Below are 22,234 nucleotides of genomic sequence, written 5' to 3' on the forward strand. Positions count from 1 at the left end.
ACTATGTTGTGTTTCAACTCCTGGTAGCATGTTATGTTACCCTTGGTGGTAATATGTCATGTTCTTTGTCTTTTGTTCCAGAATGATCCTTTGAGTTTATAACAAGAATCCACCAATCATCAGATTGAAACCAAACTCATTTATTGTAGAACGATTAATTCAATGAAGTTCGCTCATGCTACTGAGCTATAGTTAATAATAAAGTATTATTAAATCTGTCTAGCAGTAATCAATAATCTAAATAATCACTCATAATAACCTTGTGTTAACTCGCTCTCATCTAATCTTCTCCTAGTGCTTTTCTCTTGCTTTCTCCTTCACTAACACTATCCAGCATTCCCTCAGGGTCTGACTTAAATATAGAAAAATGCTGGTGTCCTCAAGTGTTTGAATTACACAAGAGATGTAATAATTAAACCGTCACTAACTGGACTATATACATATCATTACAGGCACCGCAGCATTGCCGGAATAATTAAATGAATCCGGCACCCTGTGTTGTATCTGTCCAATTCAGATACTTCAACTATCTCCTCAATCAAAGTTGACCCAGGTGTCTTTATTTATGAGGAAAACAAAGTACAGACACAGATTTAATCCAACACACTTTATTAAATATAGTTAACCCGTAAGTTACCCACTATATGTACAAGAAACACCCAGGATTTGACTATACTACCTGCAAAGGTGATATGGTGGAATGGTATGCTGGAGATACCCGAGTCCTCTGGTTCCTCTTTGCGAAGGTGATTCTCGCTGGCTTGTTTGTTTCCTTCCTTCCTTCCTGGTCTGGTCTGATCTCGGTTGCCCCCCCCCCCCCGAGTCTCCACTTCGAGTCTTTGCTTTCTAGATGTCCTGCGGCCAATGGAATCTCAGGAGGCAGGATCTCGGTGCCCAATGGTCTGGTTGATGACCTGTTGACAGGGCACCTGAACCCGCCCTAGGAGGAGCGATGATTGCTTGACGGGTTATCAGGAACTGTGGAAAATCAGCCAATGCATCTTATGCAGGAACGATAATCACTTGATGGGGTATCAGGAACTGTGGACAATAGGCCAAAGCATCTCAAGTAGGCGTTATAATTACTTGATGCGTTTGCAGGGGCTGCTCCAGAAATACCTCAGCAGCCTGTTTGAGTTCTGTATATTCGGATTCTGCCGGAACAGACTGTGGTTTTAATTTAAAGTGTTGAATTTTTAAATTTAAGATATCCAATTTAATCGGCCTTAAAACTGGGCCCTGATTATATTACCACACCTGAGTGGTTCCAGATGGTGGCCAGGGAAATGATTGGACCACTTCTGGCCAGGGAATGGATTGGACCACTTAACGGCAGTGGGGGAATCTGTATGTTGAGCCAGAGGAAATGGGTGAGGTACTAAATGAGTACTTTGCATCAGTGTTCACCAAAGAAAAGGACTTTGTGGAAGATGATTCTTGGGTAGGGTATGTGGACAGTCTGGGTCATGTTGACATCAAAAAGGAAGAGATATTGGGTCTTTGAAAAGACATTAAGGTAGACAAGTCTCCTTGGCCAGATGGGATTTACCCCAGAATACTGAGAGAAGCAAGGGAATAAATTACTGGGGCCTGAACTGACATCCCTGTATCCTCATTGGCTACAGGTGAGATCTCAGAGGACTGGAGAAGAGCTAATGCGGTTCCGCCGTTTACAAAAGGTAGCAGGGATAGTCCAGGTAATTATAGGCCGGTGAGCCTCACATCGGTAGTAGGTAAATTATTGGGCAGAATTCTCAGGGACAGGATTTATACCCATTTGGAAACAAATGGACTCATTAGCGATAGCCAGCATGGTTTTGTGAAGGGGAGGTCGTGCCTCACTAACTTGATCGAGTCTTTTGAGGAGGTGACAAAGATGATTGATGAGGGAGGACGGTGGATGTTGTTTGCATGTTGTAAGCCTTTGACAAGGTGCCTCATGCAGACTGGTACAAAAGGTGAAGTCACATGGGATCAGAGGTGAGGTGGTAAGATGGATACAGAACTGGGTCGGTCACAGAAGACAAAGGGTAGCAGTAGAAGGATGTTTTTCTGAATGGAAGGTTGTGACTAGTGGTGTTCCACAGGGATCGGTGCTGGGGCCTCTGTTGTTTATAGTATTCATAAACGATTTAGAGGAAAATGTAGCTGGTCTGATTAGAAAATTTGCGGATGACACCAAGGTCGGTGGTGTGGCAGATAGTTTTGAGGATTGTCAGATGACACAGCAGGTCATAGATAGGTTGGACACTTGGGCAGAGAAATGGCAAATGGAGTTTAATCCAGATAAGTTAATGCATTTGGTAGGTCTAACATAGAGGGGAAATAAACCGTAAATGACAAAGTTCTAAGGAATATAGAAAGTCAGAGAGATCTGGGTGTGCAGGTCCACAGATCTTTGAAACTGGCAACACAAGTGGACAAGGTAGTCAAGAAAACATACAAGATCCTTGTCTTCATTGGACGGGGCATCGAGTATGAAAACTGGCAAGTCATGCAACAGTTGTATAGAACCTTGGCAGTCAGGCCGCCCTTGGAATATTGCACACAATTCTGGTTGCCACACTACCAGAAGGATGTGGAGGCTTTGGAGAGGGTGCAGAGGAGATTTACCAAGATGTTACCTGGTCTGGTGTGTGTTAGCTATGCAGAGAGGCTGAATAGACTCGGACTGCTTTCATTCGAACGACAGATGTTGAGGCGTGTCCTTTTAGAGGTCTACAAGATTATGAGGGGCATGAATAAAGTGGATGAGCAGGCACTCATTCCCAGGATGGCGGGGTCAGTCACCAAGGGGCAGAGGTTTAAGGTCCGCGAGGAAATGTTTAGAGCAGACATGCACGGCAGGGTTTTTACACAGAGGGTGGTAAGCGCCTGGAACGCGTTGTCAGGCTTGTGGCCAGGGGTGGGTATCATGACCGGTACAGGCTTAGAGGGCCGAAGGGCTTGTTCCTGTGCTGTATTGTTCTTTGTATGAACATAGCAGCTGAAGGGCGAATATCAGCTCAACCGAATTTTAGAGGTGGAAACAGTTACTTGACAGGCCAGTTCAAAGATCAGTTTCAAAAACAAATTAAGACCCTACATAGCCCCACTCTCCCACCCTATCCCCCTAATCCCACTTAACCTGCACATCCCTGGACACTAAAGTGCAATTTAACACGGCCAATCCACCTAACCTTTGGACCTTTGAATGCAGTGGAAACCTCGAGGGTAGGGAGGGATAATGGAACCCTTGTTTATTTCACAGGTTGTTTTAATACAGGGCAGCATGGTAGCATTATGGATAGCACAATCGCTTCACAGCTCCAGGGTCCCAAGTTCGATTCCGGCTTGGGTCACTGTCTGTGCGGAGTCTGCACATCCTCCCCGTGTGTGAGTGGGTTTCCTCCGGGTGCTCCGGTTTCCTCCCACAGTCCAAAGATGTGCAGGTTAGGTGGATTGGCCATGATAAATTGCCCTTAGTGTCCAAAATTGACCTTAGTGTTGGGTGAGGTTACTGGGTTATGGGGATAGGGTGGAGGTGTTAACCTTGGGTAGGGTGCTCTTTCCAGGAGCCGGTGCAGACTCGATGGGCCGAATGGCCTCCTTCTGCACTGTAAATTCTATGTAAATCTATGTAGAGAGGAGCCGAAGCTGGACTGGATGGATTCAATTTGGTGATGCACTGAATAAATAGAGTGGCAACAATATCATTTTTAATGGCATGTTCATATAGGTTTGGGTCCATTAAACATATTTGGGCCTGTGATAGTTCTAATTCTTCAACTTGAGCTGTTTTACCTCATCCCATGAAAAGTACTTGCACACTTGGGTGTTGTAGCTTTTTGACCATTTAGCTTATGCCCATTCCACGTCAGTGCTGGTATGAATAATGCTGAGTGCTGCTTTTGTAAATCTGATCAGAATACTCCAGACCAAGATGGAGAACATCGCAGAGACAGATATAAACTATCAAAGCTAAGACCTTTCTGCCCTCTCCCCAAATTTATGATGTTGCCTTACAGGAATAACTACTCTGGCATGTCCTGAAGGTTCCTATCTCCACCTTCCTGAACATTCCTCATACCCTTCTCTGTTTGTTCTAGGGTGGTGATAGAGACGATGAAAACTCAGATGGGGAACAAATGAATCCTTTAAAGTTGGAGTTTGTGGATGATCCAAACTTCAAGGTCAAAGTCAACTATTCCTACATGGCAGTGCAGATCCCAACGGACATCTACAAGGGCTGTGAGTATTACACACAATTTATAGCCCATCAATCCATGATCGTCTTCAAACACCACACAAACCACCTCCCACATCTCACATCAACATACCCTTCTATTTCTTTCTCCCTAATGTACTCAGCTTCCCCTTAAATGCATTTGTGCTGTTTCCCTCAACTATACCTTGTGGTCGACAGTTTCACAGTCTCACCAATCCCTTGGTGTGAAATACCTTATGAAATCCTCATTGGATTTATTAGCAACGATCTTACGTTGATGCTCCTAGTTTTAGATTTCCTGTTATTATCAAATGTTAGCATATGATGGAGGAATAATGCAGCAGCTTGTCTTTTACCTTTACCTTCAACCAGCTTATTCTTCACCCATCCAGCGGAGACACAAATTCCTTCCAGCTGTGTGCATTTATATTCTTTTGGAGGTCGAGTCTATTACCAGTCTTTAATAAGGCAATTAGCTTAACAATATAATTGCCAAAACATGCACTTTTTACATTGTCACTTCTAACCAGGAAATTTGACAGAGGTTTTTGTGTTATTTATATTTTGCACAGACTTATCTGGACTCAACTGTACCTGAACCCTAGTTAAGCCTCCAACAGTCTTCTATTCTGTATTCTGAAAGTCATAATGACATTGTTGATATTATAAAGGCCTCCAGGATCTTATCTGTCCAAAATTCTCTTCTGTCACCTGAACGGAAAGTCGTTACATACTTTACATACACCCTCTTTACACACACCCTCTTTACACACACCCTCTTTACATTCACCCTCACAACAGTGCATGCTGCATTTAAAATTTATCTCAGCTATAAAAGCAATTATTTGGTCCATTTGATTATTACAATTTATTGGATGCCAATTAGATGTTAAGGATATTACGGGAGGCCATGTCATCAGATACGTTGTGAACCTCCAAGCCACATGATCAGAAGGTTAGGGCAACCTGAAGACACATGTTATGAGAGACCTTGACTGGATTTAATGGGGCACTGGGGTCCCGACCCCTCTCCCTGGAGAGAAAGTCAGGGGTGAGCCTCTCCTCCCCTTCCATAGGCATCAAACACTAGGAGGGGTATTTGTTGGTTTAAGGAAGGACCTCTGCCCCCATTTGAGCGAGAAATCCCACCTTTGAGAACTGCCAATGAATTGACTGACAGCTGCACCATCAGGAATTATGACAACTGCTGGGACTACAGCAATCCCCAATGCCAAGGAGCTGGAGTGAAAGGTGAGTGGGAGGGGGAGTGGGGGAGGGGGGATGTCTAACGTGGCCGCAGCGAAGGCCCCGGTGAGGTGGATGGGGTCCATGGTAGAGGAGCCAGCGGGAGGATCTGGAGCAGGTCGGACAACATGGGTGAGGGGTTTAGTTAGCTGGATGGCTGGACGGTGATGCGGAGCAATGCCAACAGCATGGGTACAATTCCCATAGCAGATGAGGTTATTTGTAATGGCCTTTCTCAAACTTGATCCTCGCCTGAGGTGCGGTGATTCTCAAGTTAATCACCATTGTCATAATATACATCCATGTATATGATGGAGTGCAGACAGGCAGTGATTGACACACAGGATGACCAGTGAGCACAAAGAACACAGCAGCCAATCACCAGACAGGACACGACCACTATAAAGCCAGAGGGCACCAGTTTTCCCGCTCTCTTGGGATCCAACCTCTGAGATAGTCAGAGCTCGTGAGCAGTAGCCTGTACAAACACCATGTGGTAGTCAGTTAGTCTGGTCAGGCTAGCCTCAGGTCTCCAGTCAAGTCAGCATAGTGTCAACCCACTGTTAAGCATGTAATATAGTTAGTTGTTAAATAAAATCATGTTGCATCTCATCAAGTGTTGGTAGCCTGTCTTTCTCACTACTGCATCAAACACAGTCCACATAGACCCAGCTTACCCAACACATCATGGTACCAGGTATGGATGTTGAGAATTGAAGGACTCACCTTGAGATAATCTGCCTTGACCAGCAATCAGCCATCCGGTAACATGGACAGCGTCCGCCCTCCTCCGCAGCTCCGCATCACCGGCAACCTCGGTGCAAACTGGAAGATTTTCAAACAGAAGTTCCAGCTCTATCTTGAAGCCACCGACCTCGAGGCCGCACCGGATGCCAGGAAGATCGCACTCTTCCTTTCTACAGCCGGGGACCACGCTATCCACATCTACAACTCCCTCACATTCACTGAAGGCGAAGACAAGACGAAGTTTAAAACAGTCCCGCTGAAGTTCGACAGCCACTGCGACATTGAGGTCAATGAGAGCTTTTAACGGTACATTTTCCAGCAGAGGCTTCAGGATGAGGATGAACCTTTTCAGTCCTTTTTAACCCATCTCCACATCCTCACGCAGCCATGCAACTATGACTCGACAACTGATTGCATGATCTGGGATCAGATCGTTTTCGGGGTCCACTCCGATTCCCTTTGCCAGCAGCTCCTGAATGTTAAGCAGCTCACCCTTATCATCGCTATCGAAACCTGCGTTCACCACGAGCACGCTAACAACTGGTACTCCCACATCAGGGCGGCAGAAACGGCAAGGCTAAATCCCCACGTGACAGAATGGGTGCAGGCCATCAAACAAATGAAGGGCTGAGTCCTGATGAGAGTGGCCATTTTGCGCGCTTTTCCCGGGCTCCAGCGCATGTGCGCCATGACCGAGGGGACGGCGAGACCGACGACCAGCCTGCACAGGTGTGCACGTCATTCGACCGCACTGCGCATGCACATTGGCGCACAGAACGTGCTGACGTCGACGTCATGACGTGTCCGAATTGTGGCTCCGCCCATTTAAAGCGGCAATGTCCGGCAAAATGACGATGCTGTCTCCAGTGTGGCAAGCTTGGCCACTACACAGCCCTTTGCAGATCTGCTCCACTGTCCAGCACACAGCGATCCCAGCCACAGCGCAGGAGCATCCGTTCAGTACAGCAGGCCATGACAGACTCCGACCCCGACAGCCCACCAGATCCCAACGCTGAGTGCCTCAAATCCCCATTCCGGGTGGGCATCATCACTAAGCATGCGCTGCCTCTCTCAACGATGGTGAAACACATCCCAATCCGGAGCATTGATCCGGACAACGAGTGGTGTGATATCCTTACAGTTAACAAGGCTCGCATACGTTTCAAGCTGGACACTGGCGCTTCAGCAAACCTCATTTCAAAATCTGACCTCGACACCAACCGTGTCAGACCAAGCATTCTTCCACCGGCCTGCCAGCTCCTCGACTACAATGGCAATGCCATTGCTGCCAGTGGCTCATGCCAGCTTGGGGTGTCCAATAGGTCATTGAAAGCGACACTGCGATTTGAAATCGTAGGAACCGACTGAGCCTCCCTGCTCGGTGCTCGGGCCTGCAAACTCCTGAACCTAGTACAACGGGTCCACACCATTTCATCCACACAGGCAAAAGCCGCACCAGATGATAACTTCCAGGCTCAACTCGATGACATCATAGCGCAATACGATAGCGTGTTCGAAGGTATGGGCACATTCCCATACCGATACAAAATCCTACTGAAGCAAAACGCCACCCCTGTGGTTCACGCACCGTGTAGCGTGCCGGCACCCCTCAAGGACCGCCTCAAGCAGCAGCTTCAAGACGTCCAGGACCAGGGCGTCATTTCAAAGGTTACGGAACCGACGGACTGGGTTAGCTCCATGGTTTGCGTCAAGAAACCATCAGGGGAGCTTCGAATCTGTATCGACCCCAAAGATTTAAACCACAACATCATGAGGGAACACGACCCAATACCTAAACGAGAAGAGTTAACCAGCGAGATGGCTCATTCCAAATTCTTCACAAAGCTGGACGCCTCCAAGGGGTTCTGGCAAATACAGCTGGATGCATCCAGTCGCAAGCTGTGCACATTTAATACCCCGTTTGGTCGCTACTGCTACAACCGAATGCCCTTTGGCATAATCTCTGCCTCAGAGGTGTTCCACCGCATAATGGAACAAATGATGGTGGTGCGAGTGTACGTCGACAATATCATAATCTGGTCCACAACTCCTCAAGAACACATCGATCACCTTAAGCGGATGGTCCACAGGATCCACGAACATGGCCTCCAACTCAACAGAGCCAAATGCTCATTCGGTCAACCAGAATTCGCCGCCCGCTACAGAGACTAAATTTATAGACTGACTGCTGCATTACCTTTTTGTCTTATCGTTTTGACATCTGTACATATTGTTTTTTTTCATGTGTTATCTGCCCTCTATCTGCATTAGACACCTTCCCATGTATATAAGTTAGCATGTTCTGTACATAGTCAAGTACCTGTACACATCTTCATTATTTATTGACCTGAACACATTTTTTTTTAGAAAAATAAAAAAAAGGGGGTGATGTCATAATATACATCCATGTATATGATGGAGTGCAGACAGGCAGTGATTGACACACAGTGAGCACACAGAACACAGCAGCCAATCACCAGACAGGACACGGCCACTATAAAGCCAGAGGGCACCAGTTTTCCCGGTCTCTCGGGATCCAGCCTCTGAGACAGTCAGAGCTCGTGAGCAGCAACTAGAACAAACACCATGTGGTAGTCCGTTAATCTGGTCAGGTTAGCCTCAGGTCTCCAGTCAAGTCAGCATAGTGTCAACCCAAGTTAAGCATGTAATATAGTTAGATGTTGAATAAAATCGTGTTGCATCTCATCTCTGTCTCTTTCTACACTGCATCAAACGCAGTCCACATAGACCCAGCATACCCAACACATCAACCACCAGTCAGCTCTCCCTCTATAAGGGGAGAACAGACTATGGTCTTCGGGGACAGTGGCAACTTTCATTTTTTCTGCACTTTTCTGAACTCACACTCTCCTGCACTCACCCTCGCCTGCACTCACACTCACCTGCACTCACACTCTCCTGCACTCACACTCTTCTGCACTCACCCTCGCCTGCACTCACCCTCGCCTGCACTCACACTCTCCTGCACTCACCCTCTCCTGCACTCACCCTCTCCTGCACTCACCCTCTCCTGCACTCACCCTCTCCTGCACTCACCCTCGCCATCACTCACCCTCTCCTCCACTCACCCTCTCCTGCACTCACACTCGCCTGCACTCACCCTCGCCTGCACTCACCCTCTCCTGCACTCACCATCTCCTGCACTCACCATCTCCTGCACTCACCTTCGCCATCACTCACCCTCACCATCACTCACCCTCGCCTGCACTCACCCTCTCCTGCACTCACCCTCGCCATCACTCACCCTCTCCTCCACTCACCCTCTCCTGCACTCACACTCGCCTGCACTCACCCTCGCCTGCACTCACCCTCGCCTGCACTCACACTCTCCTGCACTCACCATCTCCTGCACTCGCCTTCGCCATCACTCACCCTCACCATCACTCAGCCTCGCCTGCACTCACCCTCTCCTGCACTCACACTCGCCTGCACTCACACTCGCCTGCACCCACCCTTGCTGCACTCACCCTCTCCTGCACTCACACTCGCCTGCACTCACATTCGCCATCACTCACCCTCGCCTGCACTCACACTCTCCTGCACTCACCCTCGCCTGCACTCACCCTCGCCTGCACTCACACTCTCCTGCACTCATACTCGCCTGCACTCATACTCTCCTGCACTCACACTCGCCTGCACTCACACTCGCCTGCACTCACACTCACCTGCACTCACCCTCGCCATCACCCACCCTCGCCATCACTCACCCTTGCCTGCACTCACCCTCTCCTGCACTCACCCTCTCCTGCACTCACCCTCGCCTGCACTCACCCTTGCCTGCACTCACCCTCTCCTGCACTCACACTCGCCTGAACTCACCCTCTCCTGCACTCACCCTCTCCTGCACTCACCCTCTCCTGCACTCACCCTCGCCATCACTCACCCTCTCCTCCACTCACACTCTCCTGCACTCACACTCTCCTGCACTCACCCTCGCCTGCACTCACACTCGCCTGCACTCACCCTCTCCTGCACTCACCCTCGCCTGCACTCACCCTCGCCTGCACTCACCCTCTCCTGCACTCACCCTCGCCATCACTCACACTCTCCTGCACTCACCCTCGCCATCACTCACCCTCGCCTGCACTCACCCTCGCCTGCACTCACCCTCTCCTGCACTCACACTCTCCTGCACTCACCCTCGCCTGCACTCACCCTTGCCATCACTCACCCTCGCCATCACTCACACTCTCCTGCACTCACCCTCGCCATCACTCACCCTCGCCTGCACTCACCCTCGCCTGCACTCACCCTCTCCTGCACTCACACTCTCCTGCACTCACCCTCGCCTGCACTCACCCTTGCCATCACTCACCCTCGCCATCACTCACACTCTTCTGCACTCACCCTCGCCTGCACTCACCCTCGCCATCACTCACACTCTCCTGCACTCACCCTCTCCTGCACTCACACTCTCCTGTACTCACCCTCGCCATCACTCACCCTCGCCTGCACTCACCCTCGCCTGCACTCACCCTCTCCTGCACTCACCCTCGCCTGCACTCACACTCTCCTGCACTCACACCCTCTCCTGCACTCACCCTCTCCTGCACTCACCCTCTCCTGCATTCATCCTCGCCATCACTCACCCTTGCCTGCACTCACCCTCGTCTGCACTCACGCTCTCCTGCACTCACACTCTCCTGCACTCACCCTCGCCTCAACTCACACTCTCCTGCACTCACGCTCGCCTGCACTCACCCTCGCCTGCACTCACCCTCATCTGCACTCATCCTCGCCTGCACTCACCCTAGCCTGCACTCACTTTCTCCTGCACTCACCCTCGCCTGCACTCACCGTCGCCTGCACTCACTTTCTCATACAGGCACACTCTCCTGCACGCACACTCTTTTGCACTCACCCTCTCCTGCATGCAAATTCTCCTGCACTCGCGCTCTCCTTCACTCATGCATTCCTGCACTCAGTCACTCCTGCATTCATGTGCTCTTGCTTTCCTGCACTCGCGCTCTCCTGCAAGCATGCTCTCTTGCACTCCTGCATTTATGCGCTCTTACACTCACCCTTTCCTGCACTCACGCTCTCCTACACTCCTGCACTCACCCGCCCCTGAAATCACACTCTCAGTCACTCATGCGCTCCTGCACTCATGCTCTCCTGCAGTCATGTGCCCCTGCACTAACACTCTCCTGCACTCACATGCTGCTGCACGCACGCTCCCCTGCACGCACTGTCCTGCACACAAGCTGTCATGCACTCACATTCTCCTGCACTCACCAACTCCTGCACACACAATGTCCTGCATGCACACTCCCCTGCACATGCTGCTGCACTGACCCTCTCCTGCACGCACACTGTCATGCATGCACATTCCCCTGCATGCGCACTCTCCTGCATTCACATTCTCCTGCACTCAGTCTCCTGCATGAACACTCTGCACTCACGCACGCACATTCTTCTGCATGCACACTCTCCTGCATTTACATGCTCCATCACACACATATTCCTGCACGCACGCTATCCTGCACACACAGTCATATGCACTCCTGCAGGCCTACTCTCCTGCATGCACATGCCCCTGCACGCATGCTCGACTCCACCCAAGCTCTTATCAGCCATGCTCTCCTACACTCACGCTCTCCTGCACTCACAAACTCTTGCATCATACGTACCTGCACATATGCTCTCCTACAATCACGTGCTCCTCCACTCACACTCTTCTGCACTCATGCACTCACGCGCTTCTGCACTCACATGCTCCTATATGCAGGCTGTCCTGCATGCAGGCTCTCTTGTACTTATGCTGTCCTGCACTCACAGCTCCTGCATTCATGCACTCCTGCACTCATGCGCCCCTGCACTTATGCACTCCTGAATGCATGCTTTCCTGAAACCACTACTACAGTGACACTTCTGCATTTACGTGCTCCTGCACACACGTTCTCTTGCATGCACACTCTCCTGCACTGATGCTCTCTGCACTCATGCACTTCTGCGTGCATGCTCTCCTACACTCATGCTCTCCTGCACTAATGCGCTCTTGCACTCACGCTCTTCTGCACTTCCATGCTCCTGCCTGCATACTGTCCAGCACTCAGGCTCTCTCCACTCATGCACTCCTGCACTCATGCACTCTTGCACTCACATGCTCCTGCAAGCCCTCTCCTGCACACACGCGCTCCTGCACTCACACGCTCCTATACTGATGCTGTCCCGCATGCACGCTCTCTTGCACAAATGCCCTCTTGCACTCACACACTCCTGCAGTCATGCGCTCCTGCACTCAAGTGCTCCTGCACTGACACTCTCTTTCACACATGCGCTCTTGCGTTCATGCTCTCTTGCATGCACGCCCTCCTGCACTCACGCCCTCCTGCACTCACATGCTCCTGCACTCACATGCACCTGCACGCATGCAGTCCTGCACTGATGCCCTATTGCACTCACACACTCCTGCACTCATGCCCTCTTGCATGCACTCTCTCCTCCACTCATGCTCTCCTGCACTCATGTGCTCCTGCAGTCACGCTCTCCTGCACACATGCTCTCCTACACTCATGCTCTCTTGCACGCATGCGGTCCTGGACTCATGTGCTCCTGCACTTACTCTCTCCTGCATGCCCCCTTTCCCACACTCATGCGCTCATGCACGCAAACTTTTCTGCATGCACACGCTCTTGCACTCCTGCACTCACGCTCTACTGCACTCGTGCTCTGCTGCACTCATGCTTTTCTGCACTCACGGTCTCCTGCATGCACGCATGCACACTTACACAGTCACGCACACTCATACGCATACTCTCACATTAAGTCTTACCTGTGCACTTGCAAACTCATGCACAGTCATACACTCACATTCTTGTGTGTGCACACACATACACATGTGCATGCTCACACATGCGTACACTCATGCAGATAGCTGCCGCTCACAGACACAAGCTGTTCACAAACGATCTTGCTCACACTTGTGCCTATGCACACACTCATGCCATTCTTGCTCACACACATGTACATGCCCACATATATATACACAAATTAATTTGAAGAATTAGCAATTCAACAGTTTTTCAAAAGGTTTCGTAGAACAGGTCTCAACAATCTACACGCAAGGGCAGGATTGGCCCTTTTTCTTCTCGCAGTTTATTGTAAGTTTTTTGGTGCATGGCTTGGATTGTCTCCCTCGGCACATGCAGGTTGCTGTCTGTGCACAGTGCATTGAAGGACAGGCAGGCAGACAGGCTTCGAACACACTGAATCCCAGAACTGTAATAATGGAGCAGCTAATGGATGGCACTTATTCGACTGACGTCAGCAAACTGCTGATTGATCATCTTCCCGATGTAGTAATTATATTGACGGATGAACCCCTTTCAAATTAATTAACATTTAAATTAAAAATGAAAGATGGGACTGCTGGAATTTACTGAGGGGCAATGATGGTGGATTTGTCATTTTCAGTGCCTTCACCTCCCACCACCCCCCAGCCACACCACATGTTCCCAATGATGGCAGATTCCACTGGAGTTGATTGCCCACACATTCCATGGTAATTACTGCAATAAATCTTTGCAACACCAGAGCTCGGCAGGTTGCCTTCAGTCATCTGTAAGCTGACATGATATTGGTTCTCTGTATTTCATCTTTCTGAGTAACTAATACAGCTCATGAGCATTAAGATGAGAGTCCAACTGAAACTCTGCACACAAATCCCGGTCTGAGAATGTGTCTCACACTGAGCCGTGGATGGTGGTGTGAAGCTTCACAATATCCTCGCTGAAGGACACTAGAAACTCCATTCTCGCTTCTCTTACTGACAATTTAGTTCCCAGGATGGGTTTCAATTTGCAGAGTACACAGGCAGGGGCTCAACACAGAGTGGGACCAATACGCAGCCCATTAAAAAAAGAGAGACCAACACAATGCCAATGAAAGAGAGAGAGACCATTACACAGCCTCTTACACAGAGAGAGATCAATATACAGCCTCTTACACACAGAGGGATCAATATACAGCTTCTTACACAGAGTGAGATCAATACACAGCACCTTACACAGAGAGAGATCAATATACAGCCTCTTACACAGAGTGAGATCAATACACAGCGTCTTACACAGAGAGAGATCAATATACAGCCTCTTTCACAGAGAGAGATCAATACACAGCCTCTTACACAGAGATCAATACACAGCCTTTTATGCAGAGAGAGATCAATACACGGCCCCTTCCACACAGAGAGAGATCAATAAACAGGCCCTTAGTCACAGAGAGACCAATATACGGCCCCTTACACAGAGAGAGATCAATAAACAGGCCCTTACACACAGCGAGACCATGACACAGCCTCTTACACATAGAGGGAATCATAGAATATCTATGGTGCAGCAGGAGGCCATTCAGCCCATTGAGTGTGCACCGACCCTCTGAAAGAACACTCCTCCCAAGCCCACGCTCATGCCCTATCCCCGTAATCCTGTAACCACATCTAACCGTTGGATACTAAGGGGCAATTTAGCATGCCCAACTTAACCTGCACATCTTTGTACTGTGGGAGGAAATCAAAGCGCCCAGAAGAAACCCACACAGTCTCCCAAGGTCAGAATCAAACACGGGTCCCTGGTGCTGTGAGGCAGCATTGCTAACCACTGTGCCGCCCAAGGGAGACCAATACATAGCCAATTACACAGAGAGATCAATAAGCAGCTCATTACACAGAGAGAGACCAATACACGGCCAATTACACAGAGACTAATATACAGCCATTTACAGACAGAGAGACCAATAGACAGCCAATTACAGAGAGAGAGACTGATGCACGGCCCAGTATAGAGAAAGAGACAAGCACTTAGCCCCTTACAGAGAGAGAGAGAAACAACGCAGCCCATGACAGAGAGAGGGGGACTAATATACAAACCATTATGTGCTGGATGTTTATGGATCTTCCTTAATTGGAGCAGCATTTCCTACATCTACATCATTTATAATTACTTTTGTACTTCCCAATTTGTTCCACAGATAGCTCTATGTGACTGTAATAACCTTTCAGGTAACTTTGATTTCCCCCTGGAAGGTAACTCAGTAACTTATCCCAATTTCTTTTCTTTAAAGTATTTTTATTAAGGTTTTGCAGAATTTTTCATAATAAAACAGTAGTAACCATAATAACAAAACAAACTAGAGTGAACATTAACATAGTGAAAAAAGAGAATATACAATAACAATTAAATAGACATTACCCCACGCGACCCAGTCTTCCCACATCATCCCAATGAAGCACTCAACCCCCCACCCCCACGGATTGCTGCTGCTGCTGACATTTTAATTTTCCCCAAGAAATTCGACGAACGGCTGCCACCTCCGAGAGAACCCTCGCGTAGACCACCTTCAGGCAAACTTTATTTTCTCGAGGCTGAGACACCCAGTCATGTCGGTAACCCAGGTCTCTACGCTCAGGGGCTTCGAGTCCCTCCACATTAATAAAATCCGTCTCCGGGCTACTAGGGAGGCTAAGGCCAAGTCGTCGGCCTCTTTCGTCCCCTGAACTCCTGGGTCTTCTGACACTCCAAAGATCGCTATCTCTGGACTCGGCACCACCCGTGTGTTAAGCACCTTGGACATTGCCCTCGCGAACCCTTGCCAGAACACTCTAAGCTCCGGGCATGCCCAAAACATGTGGACATGGTTTGCTGCCCTTGCACCTCATACAACTGTCTTCTACCCCAAAAATCTTGCTCATCCTCGCTGCCATCATGTGTGCCTGGTGGACCACCTTAAATTGAATTAGACTGAGCCTGGCACATGATGAGGAGGAATTAACCCTGCCCAGGACCTCTGCCTACAGACCCGCTTCCAACTCCTCACTTAGCTCCTCCTCCCACTTGCCCTTGAGCTCCTCCACCGGGGTTTCCTCCGCCTCCTGTAGTTCCTGGTAGATATCCGACACCCTCCCCTCCCCCACCCAGGTGCCGGAGACCACCCTGTCCTGTATCCTCAGTGGTGGCAGCGACGGAAAGGCCAATACCTGTTTTTTTCAGGAAGGCTCGTACTTGCAGATATTTTAATGCGTTTCCTGGCGGCAGATTAAATTTTTCCTCTAGCGCCTTCAAACTGGGAAAGCTTCTATGTACAGATCTCCCATCCTTCTGATGTCTGCCCTCTGCCAAACTCATCCCAATTTCTTAACACTTCCTCATTGTCCAATCTAATTTGAGGAATGTCAAATTCAGAATCATCTGGATTTATCTCTTCTCCCTGAGGAAGACTAACACTTCCTCCTTCTTTTGTTCCGTATCAAAATACCTTTTTAAAAATAAATTTAGTATACCCAATTCATTTTCTCTAATTAAGGGCCAATTTAATGTGGCCAATTGACCTACCCTGCACAACTTTGGGTTGTGGGGGCGAAATCCACGCAGACACAAGGGGTGGAGGAGTTGCATTACTGGTCAGAGATGATATCACAGCTGTGATTAAGGAGGGCACGATGGAGGATTTGAGCACTGAGGCAATATGGATAGAGCTAAGAAATAGGAAGGGTGCAGTAACATTGTTGGGACTTTACTATAGGCCTCCCAAAAGCAAGCGTGAAGTAGAGGTACAAATATGTAGACAGATTATAGAACAATGTAGGAGCAATAGGGTGGTTGTGATGGGAGATTTTAACTTCCCCAACATTGAATGGGACTCATGTAGTGTTGGAGGCGTAGATGGAGCAGAATTTATAAGGAGCATCCAGGAGAGTTTTTTAGAGCAGTATGTAAATAGTCCAACTCGGGAAGGGGCCATACTGGACATGGTATTGGGGAATGATCCCGGCCCAGGTGGTTGACATTTCAGTCGGCAATTACTTTGGGAATAGCGATCACAATTCCATAAGTTTTAGAATGCTCATGGACAAAGACGAGAGTGGTCCTAAAGGAAGAGTGCTAAATTGGGGAAAGGCCAACTATATCAAAATTTGGCAGGAGCTCGAAAATGTGGATTGGGAGCAGCTATTTAAGGGTAAATCCACATTTGAAATGTGGGAGTCTTTTAAGGAAAGGTTGATTAGAGTGCAGGACAGACATGTTCCTGTGAAAATGAGAGATAGAAATGGCAAGATTAGGGAACCATGGATGACGGGTGGAATTGTGAGACTAGCTAAGATGAAAAAGGAAGCATACATAAGATCGAGGCGACTCAAAACTGATGAAGCTTTGGAGGAATATCGGGAAAGTAGGACAAATCTCAAACGCGCAATAAAGAGGGCTAAAAGGGGTCATGAAATATCTTTGGCTAACAGGGTTCAGGAAAATCCCAAACCTTTTATTCGTATATAAGGAGCAAGAGGGTAACTAGAGAAAGGATTGGCCCACTCAAAGACAAAAGAGGGAATTTATGCGTGGAGTCAGAGGAAATGAGTGAGCTTCTTAATGAGTACTTTGCATCGGTATACACCAAGGAGAGGGACATGATGGATGTTGAAGCTAAGGATGGATGTTTAAATACTCTAGGTCATGTCGGCATAAGGAAGGGGGAGGTTTTGGGTATTCTAAAAGGCATTAATGTGGACAAGTCCCCAGGACCGGATGGGATCTATCCCAGGTTAATGAGGGAAGCGAGGGATCAAATAGCTGGGGCCTTAACAGATATCTCTGCAGCATCCTTGAGCACGGGTGAGGTCCCGGAGGACTGGAGAATTGCTAATGTTGTCCCTTTGTTTAAGAAGGGTAGCAGGGATAATCCAGGGAATTATAGACCTGTGAGCTTGATGTCAGTGGTAGGCAAACTGTTGGAGAAGATACCGAGGGATAGGATCTATTCACATTTGGAAGAAAATAGACTTATCAGTGATAGGCAGCATAGTTTTGTGCAGGGAAGGTCATGTCTTACAAACCTAATAGAATTCTTTGAGGAAATGACAAAGTTAATTGATGAGGGAAGGGCTGTAGATATCATATACATGGACTTCAGTAAAGCGTTTGGTAAAGTTTCCCATGGCAGGTTGATGGAAAAAGTGAAGTCGTATGTGGTTCAGGGTGTACTAGCTAGATGGATAAAGAACTGGCTGGGCAACAGGAGACAGAGAGTAGTGGTGGAAGGGAGTGTCTCAAAATGGAGAAAGGTGACTAGTGGTGTTCCACAGGGATCTGTGCTCGGACCACTGTTGTTTGTGATATACATAAATGATCTGGACGAAGGTATAAGTGGTCTGATGAGCAAATTTGCAGATGATACTAAGATTGGTGGAGTTGCAGAAAGCGAGGCGGACTGTCAGAGAATACAGCAAAATATAGATAGATTGGAGAGTTGGGCAGAGAAATGGCAGATGGAGTTCAATCCAGGCAAATGCGAGGTGATGCATTTTGGAAGCTCTAACTCAAGAGCGGACTATAAGGTCAATGGAAGAGTCCTGGGGAAAATTAATGTACAGAGAGATCTGGGAGTTCAGGTCCATTGTACCCTGAAGGTGGCAACGCAGGTCGATAGAGTGGTCAAGAAGGCATACAGCATGCTTGCCTTCATCGGACGGGGTATTGAGTACAAGAGTCGGCAGGTCATGTTACAGTTGTATCGGACTTTGGTTAGGCCACATTTGGAATACTGCGTGCAGTTCTGGTCGCCACATTACCAGAAGAATGTGGATGCTTTAGAGAGGGTGCAGAGGAGGTTCACCAGGATGTTGCCAGGTATGGAGGGTGCTAGCTATGAAGAAAGCTTGAGTAGATTAGGATTGTTTTCGTTGGAAAGACGGAAGTTGAAGGGAGACCTACAGAGAGTCTACAAAATTATGAGAGGTATGGACAGGGTGGATAGCAACAAGTTTTTTCCAAGAGTGGGGGTGTCAATTACAAGGGGTCACAATTTCAAGGTGAGAGTGGAAAAGTTTAAGGGAGATGTGCGTGGAAAGTTTTTTACGCAGAGGATGGTGGGTGCCTGGAATGTTTTGCCAGCAGAGGTGGTAGAGACGGGTACGTTAGCATCATTTAAGATGCATCTGGACAGATATATGAATGGGTGGGGAACAGAGAGAAGTAGACCTTGGAAAATAGGCAACAGGTTTAGATAAAGGATCTGGATCGGCACAGGCTGGGAGGGCCAAAGGGCCTGTTCCTGTGCTGTAATTTTCTTTGTTCTTTGACACGGGGAGAATGTGCAAACTCCACACTGACAGTGACCCAGAGCCAGGATCGAACCTGGGACCTCGGCGCCGTGAGGCAGCAGGGCTAACCCACTGCGCCACCTTGCTGCCCTTCAAAATACCTTTTGAGTATATTAACATGACACACTGTGAGTTTTCCTTCTATCTAGTGTTCTTATCAAATAATTCACCTCACTTAATTTCTTTTCAATTTGATACGACCCGCTAAATATAGAATTTAATGGTTCACCTCCCATAGTTAACAACACTGATACTTTCCCCCGCAAACAAAACTATGAATTTTTGATTTCTTATCTGCTTATTTTTTCATCAATTGTTGTGACAAATTTAAATACTTTCCAGCCAACTCACCAGCCCTAGTTAATCTCTCCCTAACCTTTTACACATAGTCCAGCAGTGTAGTCTCGGAACTCAGGGCGCGATTCTCCGCTGCCCAAGACGGGTCGGAGAATAGTGGGAGGGCCTCCCCGACATTTTTCCCGAACTCCCGCTATTCTCCGCCCCCCCACGGCCGCCCCACGACACGAATCGCTGCTCGCCGTTTTTTACGGCGAACAGCGATTCTCCCCTAACCAATGGGCCGAGTTCCCAGGCCTTTATGGCCGTTTACACGAACGCAAACACACCTGCTCTCACAGTTCGTGAAAATGGCCGCAAAGTGCCGTTCTGGACAACCATGGCACCGATTGGCACGGCCGTGGTGCGGCCGTGCCAATGGTGGCATGGGCCCACGATCGGTGGGCACCGATCGCGGGCAGCGGGTCCGAAACCCGCGCACTCTTTGTTCCTCCGCCGCCCCGCAGGATCAGTCCGCGGGGCGGCTGAGGGGCATGACGGCCCGCGCATGCGCGGGTTTGATGCATATGCGTGATGACGTCATCTGCGCATGCGCGGCTGACGTCATCGTGCGCATCAGCCACCGTGACCCTTGGCGCGCGGGCTTAGCGACGGTCGCTAAGCCTGCGATGCCATGCTTCGCGGGGCCACGCTGCTAGCCCCGCCCGGGGGGGAGAATCGGGTCCCGGGAGGGGGCGCGGAGGCTGCCGTGAAACACGGCCAGTTTCACGGCAGCCTTTATGACTCTCCGCATTTGCGGAGAATCGCGCCCGCTGACTCTCCAAAGTTTCTGTGATCAATTTAAGTGGTCCCCTTACCTTATTTAAAAAAAAAGAGTACCCAATTCTTTTTTAAGTGGCAACGTAGTGTATCCAATCCACCTAACCTGCACATCTTTGGTTTTGGGGGGGTGAAACCCACGCAGATACGGGGAGAGTGTGCAAACTCCACACAAACAGTGACCCGGGGCCAGGATCGAAACCCGGTTCCTCAGCGCCGTAGGCAGCAGTGCTTACCTCTGCGCTACTGTGCCGCCCTTGTCCCCTTACCTCATGACCAAAAATCAATTTGAGTGGACTGAATTTATTTGGTTCATTATATGCATCCCTAATTTCAAACAGTACAAATGGAATTCCTTTATCCCAATCCTCTGAATAATCCTGAATATACGTCCTCAACATGGCCTTTAAGGTTTGATGCCACCTTTCTAATGCTCTTTGTGATTCTGCAAGATACACAGTTGAGTTAAATTGCTTTATTCCTAAACTATCCACAACTTACCTGAATAACTTCAACATACAATTGTATCTCTGATCTGATTGGATTTCTTTTGGTAGTCCATATCAGGTAAAGGATTTGGTTAACTCCTCTACAACCCTCTCAGCTGAAATGTTTCTTAATGGAATGGCCTCCAGAAATCCAGTAGATACATCCGTTATAATAATAATTATAATAATCTGTTCGGGTACACAGAGGGAGAATTCAGAATGTCCAATTCACCTAAACAGCATGTCTTTTGTGACTTGTGGGAGGAAACCAGAGCACCCGGAGGAAACCCACGCAGACACGGGGAGAACGTGCAGACTCCGCACAGACAGTGACCCAAGCCAGGAATCAAACTTGAGACCCTGGCGCTGTGAAGCAACAGTGCTAACCACCGTGCTGCTGGTCAACAAATACTGATTCCCACTTTTTCTTTTAGGCAGGGGCCCATGCAATCAATTAGGACCCGAACAAAAGCTTCCTCAATTGCGGAATGGGTACTAAGTGTGCTGGGTTGAATTACCACCCTATTACCTGACATGTACGGAAAAATCCTTATGCAGTCCAGGCCAATAAAAATGTTTTGTACTTTTGCTTGAGTTTTCCTCATTCCTAAATGGCCCCCTGCTGGAGCCTCATGTGATATCCCAAGACCTCCTTTCTATAACCCAAATATAAAACCACTTGATGAACTTCTCATTTGCCTGAATATGTAAATGTCTCCATTTTCGATCAAGGCAAATTTGCAATGTAATAATACTCTGGTATCCACAGATTCTATTTCTGTATATGCTTTCTGATGCAACTGCTTTATCTCTAAATCTTTCTGCTGTAAGTCTACGAACTTCCTTGAACTAAAGATATCCACTTCATCCATCATCTGCTCTTGTTCAACCATCTGATCAAAGATTGTTTCTGATCAATGAAGTTCAACCTCCCTATCAGTACTCCTTCAGTTCTCTTCCTCCTGCTTCCTTCTGTGGCTTTGTGATCTTGGGCGAAATTCTCCGCGGACCGACGTGACGCCCATTTCCGGCGGGAAAAAGCGGTGCGGATGACTCCGGCGTCAGGGCCTTCTTTTAAGCCGGTAATCTCCGTTCCCGAAAGGGCCAGCAGCGGACTGACGCGATACGCGTCAGTTTCACCCGCTGCGGAAGTGGCGAGTCCCGGCGTTTGTGTGGTGGGGAGAGAGAGACCCGGCGTTGGGGGGAGGGGGGGGGAGGAGGAGGAAGAGAGACCCGGCGTTTGGGGGGGGGAGGAAGAGAGACGCGGCGTTTGGGGGGGGGGGAGGAAGAGAGACCGGGCATTGGGGGGGGGGG

The 22,234-nt window shown here is 48.8% G+C and overlaps 1 protein-coding gene across 1 annotated transcript in view; it reads left to right on the forward strand.

Annotated features, from left to right (window-relative positions):
• LOC119973771 (voltage-dependent calcium channel subunit alpha-2/delta-2-like) overlaps positions 1 to 22,234 on the forward strand; it is a 979,537-nt gene that overhangs the window by 448,367 nt on the left and 508,936 nt on the right. The window contains exon 5 of the mRNA XM_038812195.1: positions 4,089 to 4,234. Within this exon, the coding sequence (XP_038668123.1) occupies positions 4,089 to 4,234 (146 nt within the window). The remainder of the gene's footprint in view (positions 1 to 4,088; positions 4,235 to 22,234) is intronic.

The sequence above is a fragment of the Scyliorhinus canicula genome, chromosome 11, assembly GCF_902713615.1.
Source record: "Scyliorhinus canicula chromosome 11, sScyCan1.1, whole genome shotgun sequence".
NCBI lineage: Eukaryota > Metazoa > Chordata > Chondrichthyes > Carcharhiniformes > Scyliorhinidae > Scyliorhinus > Scyliorhinus canicula.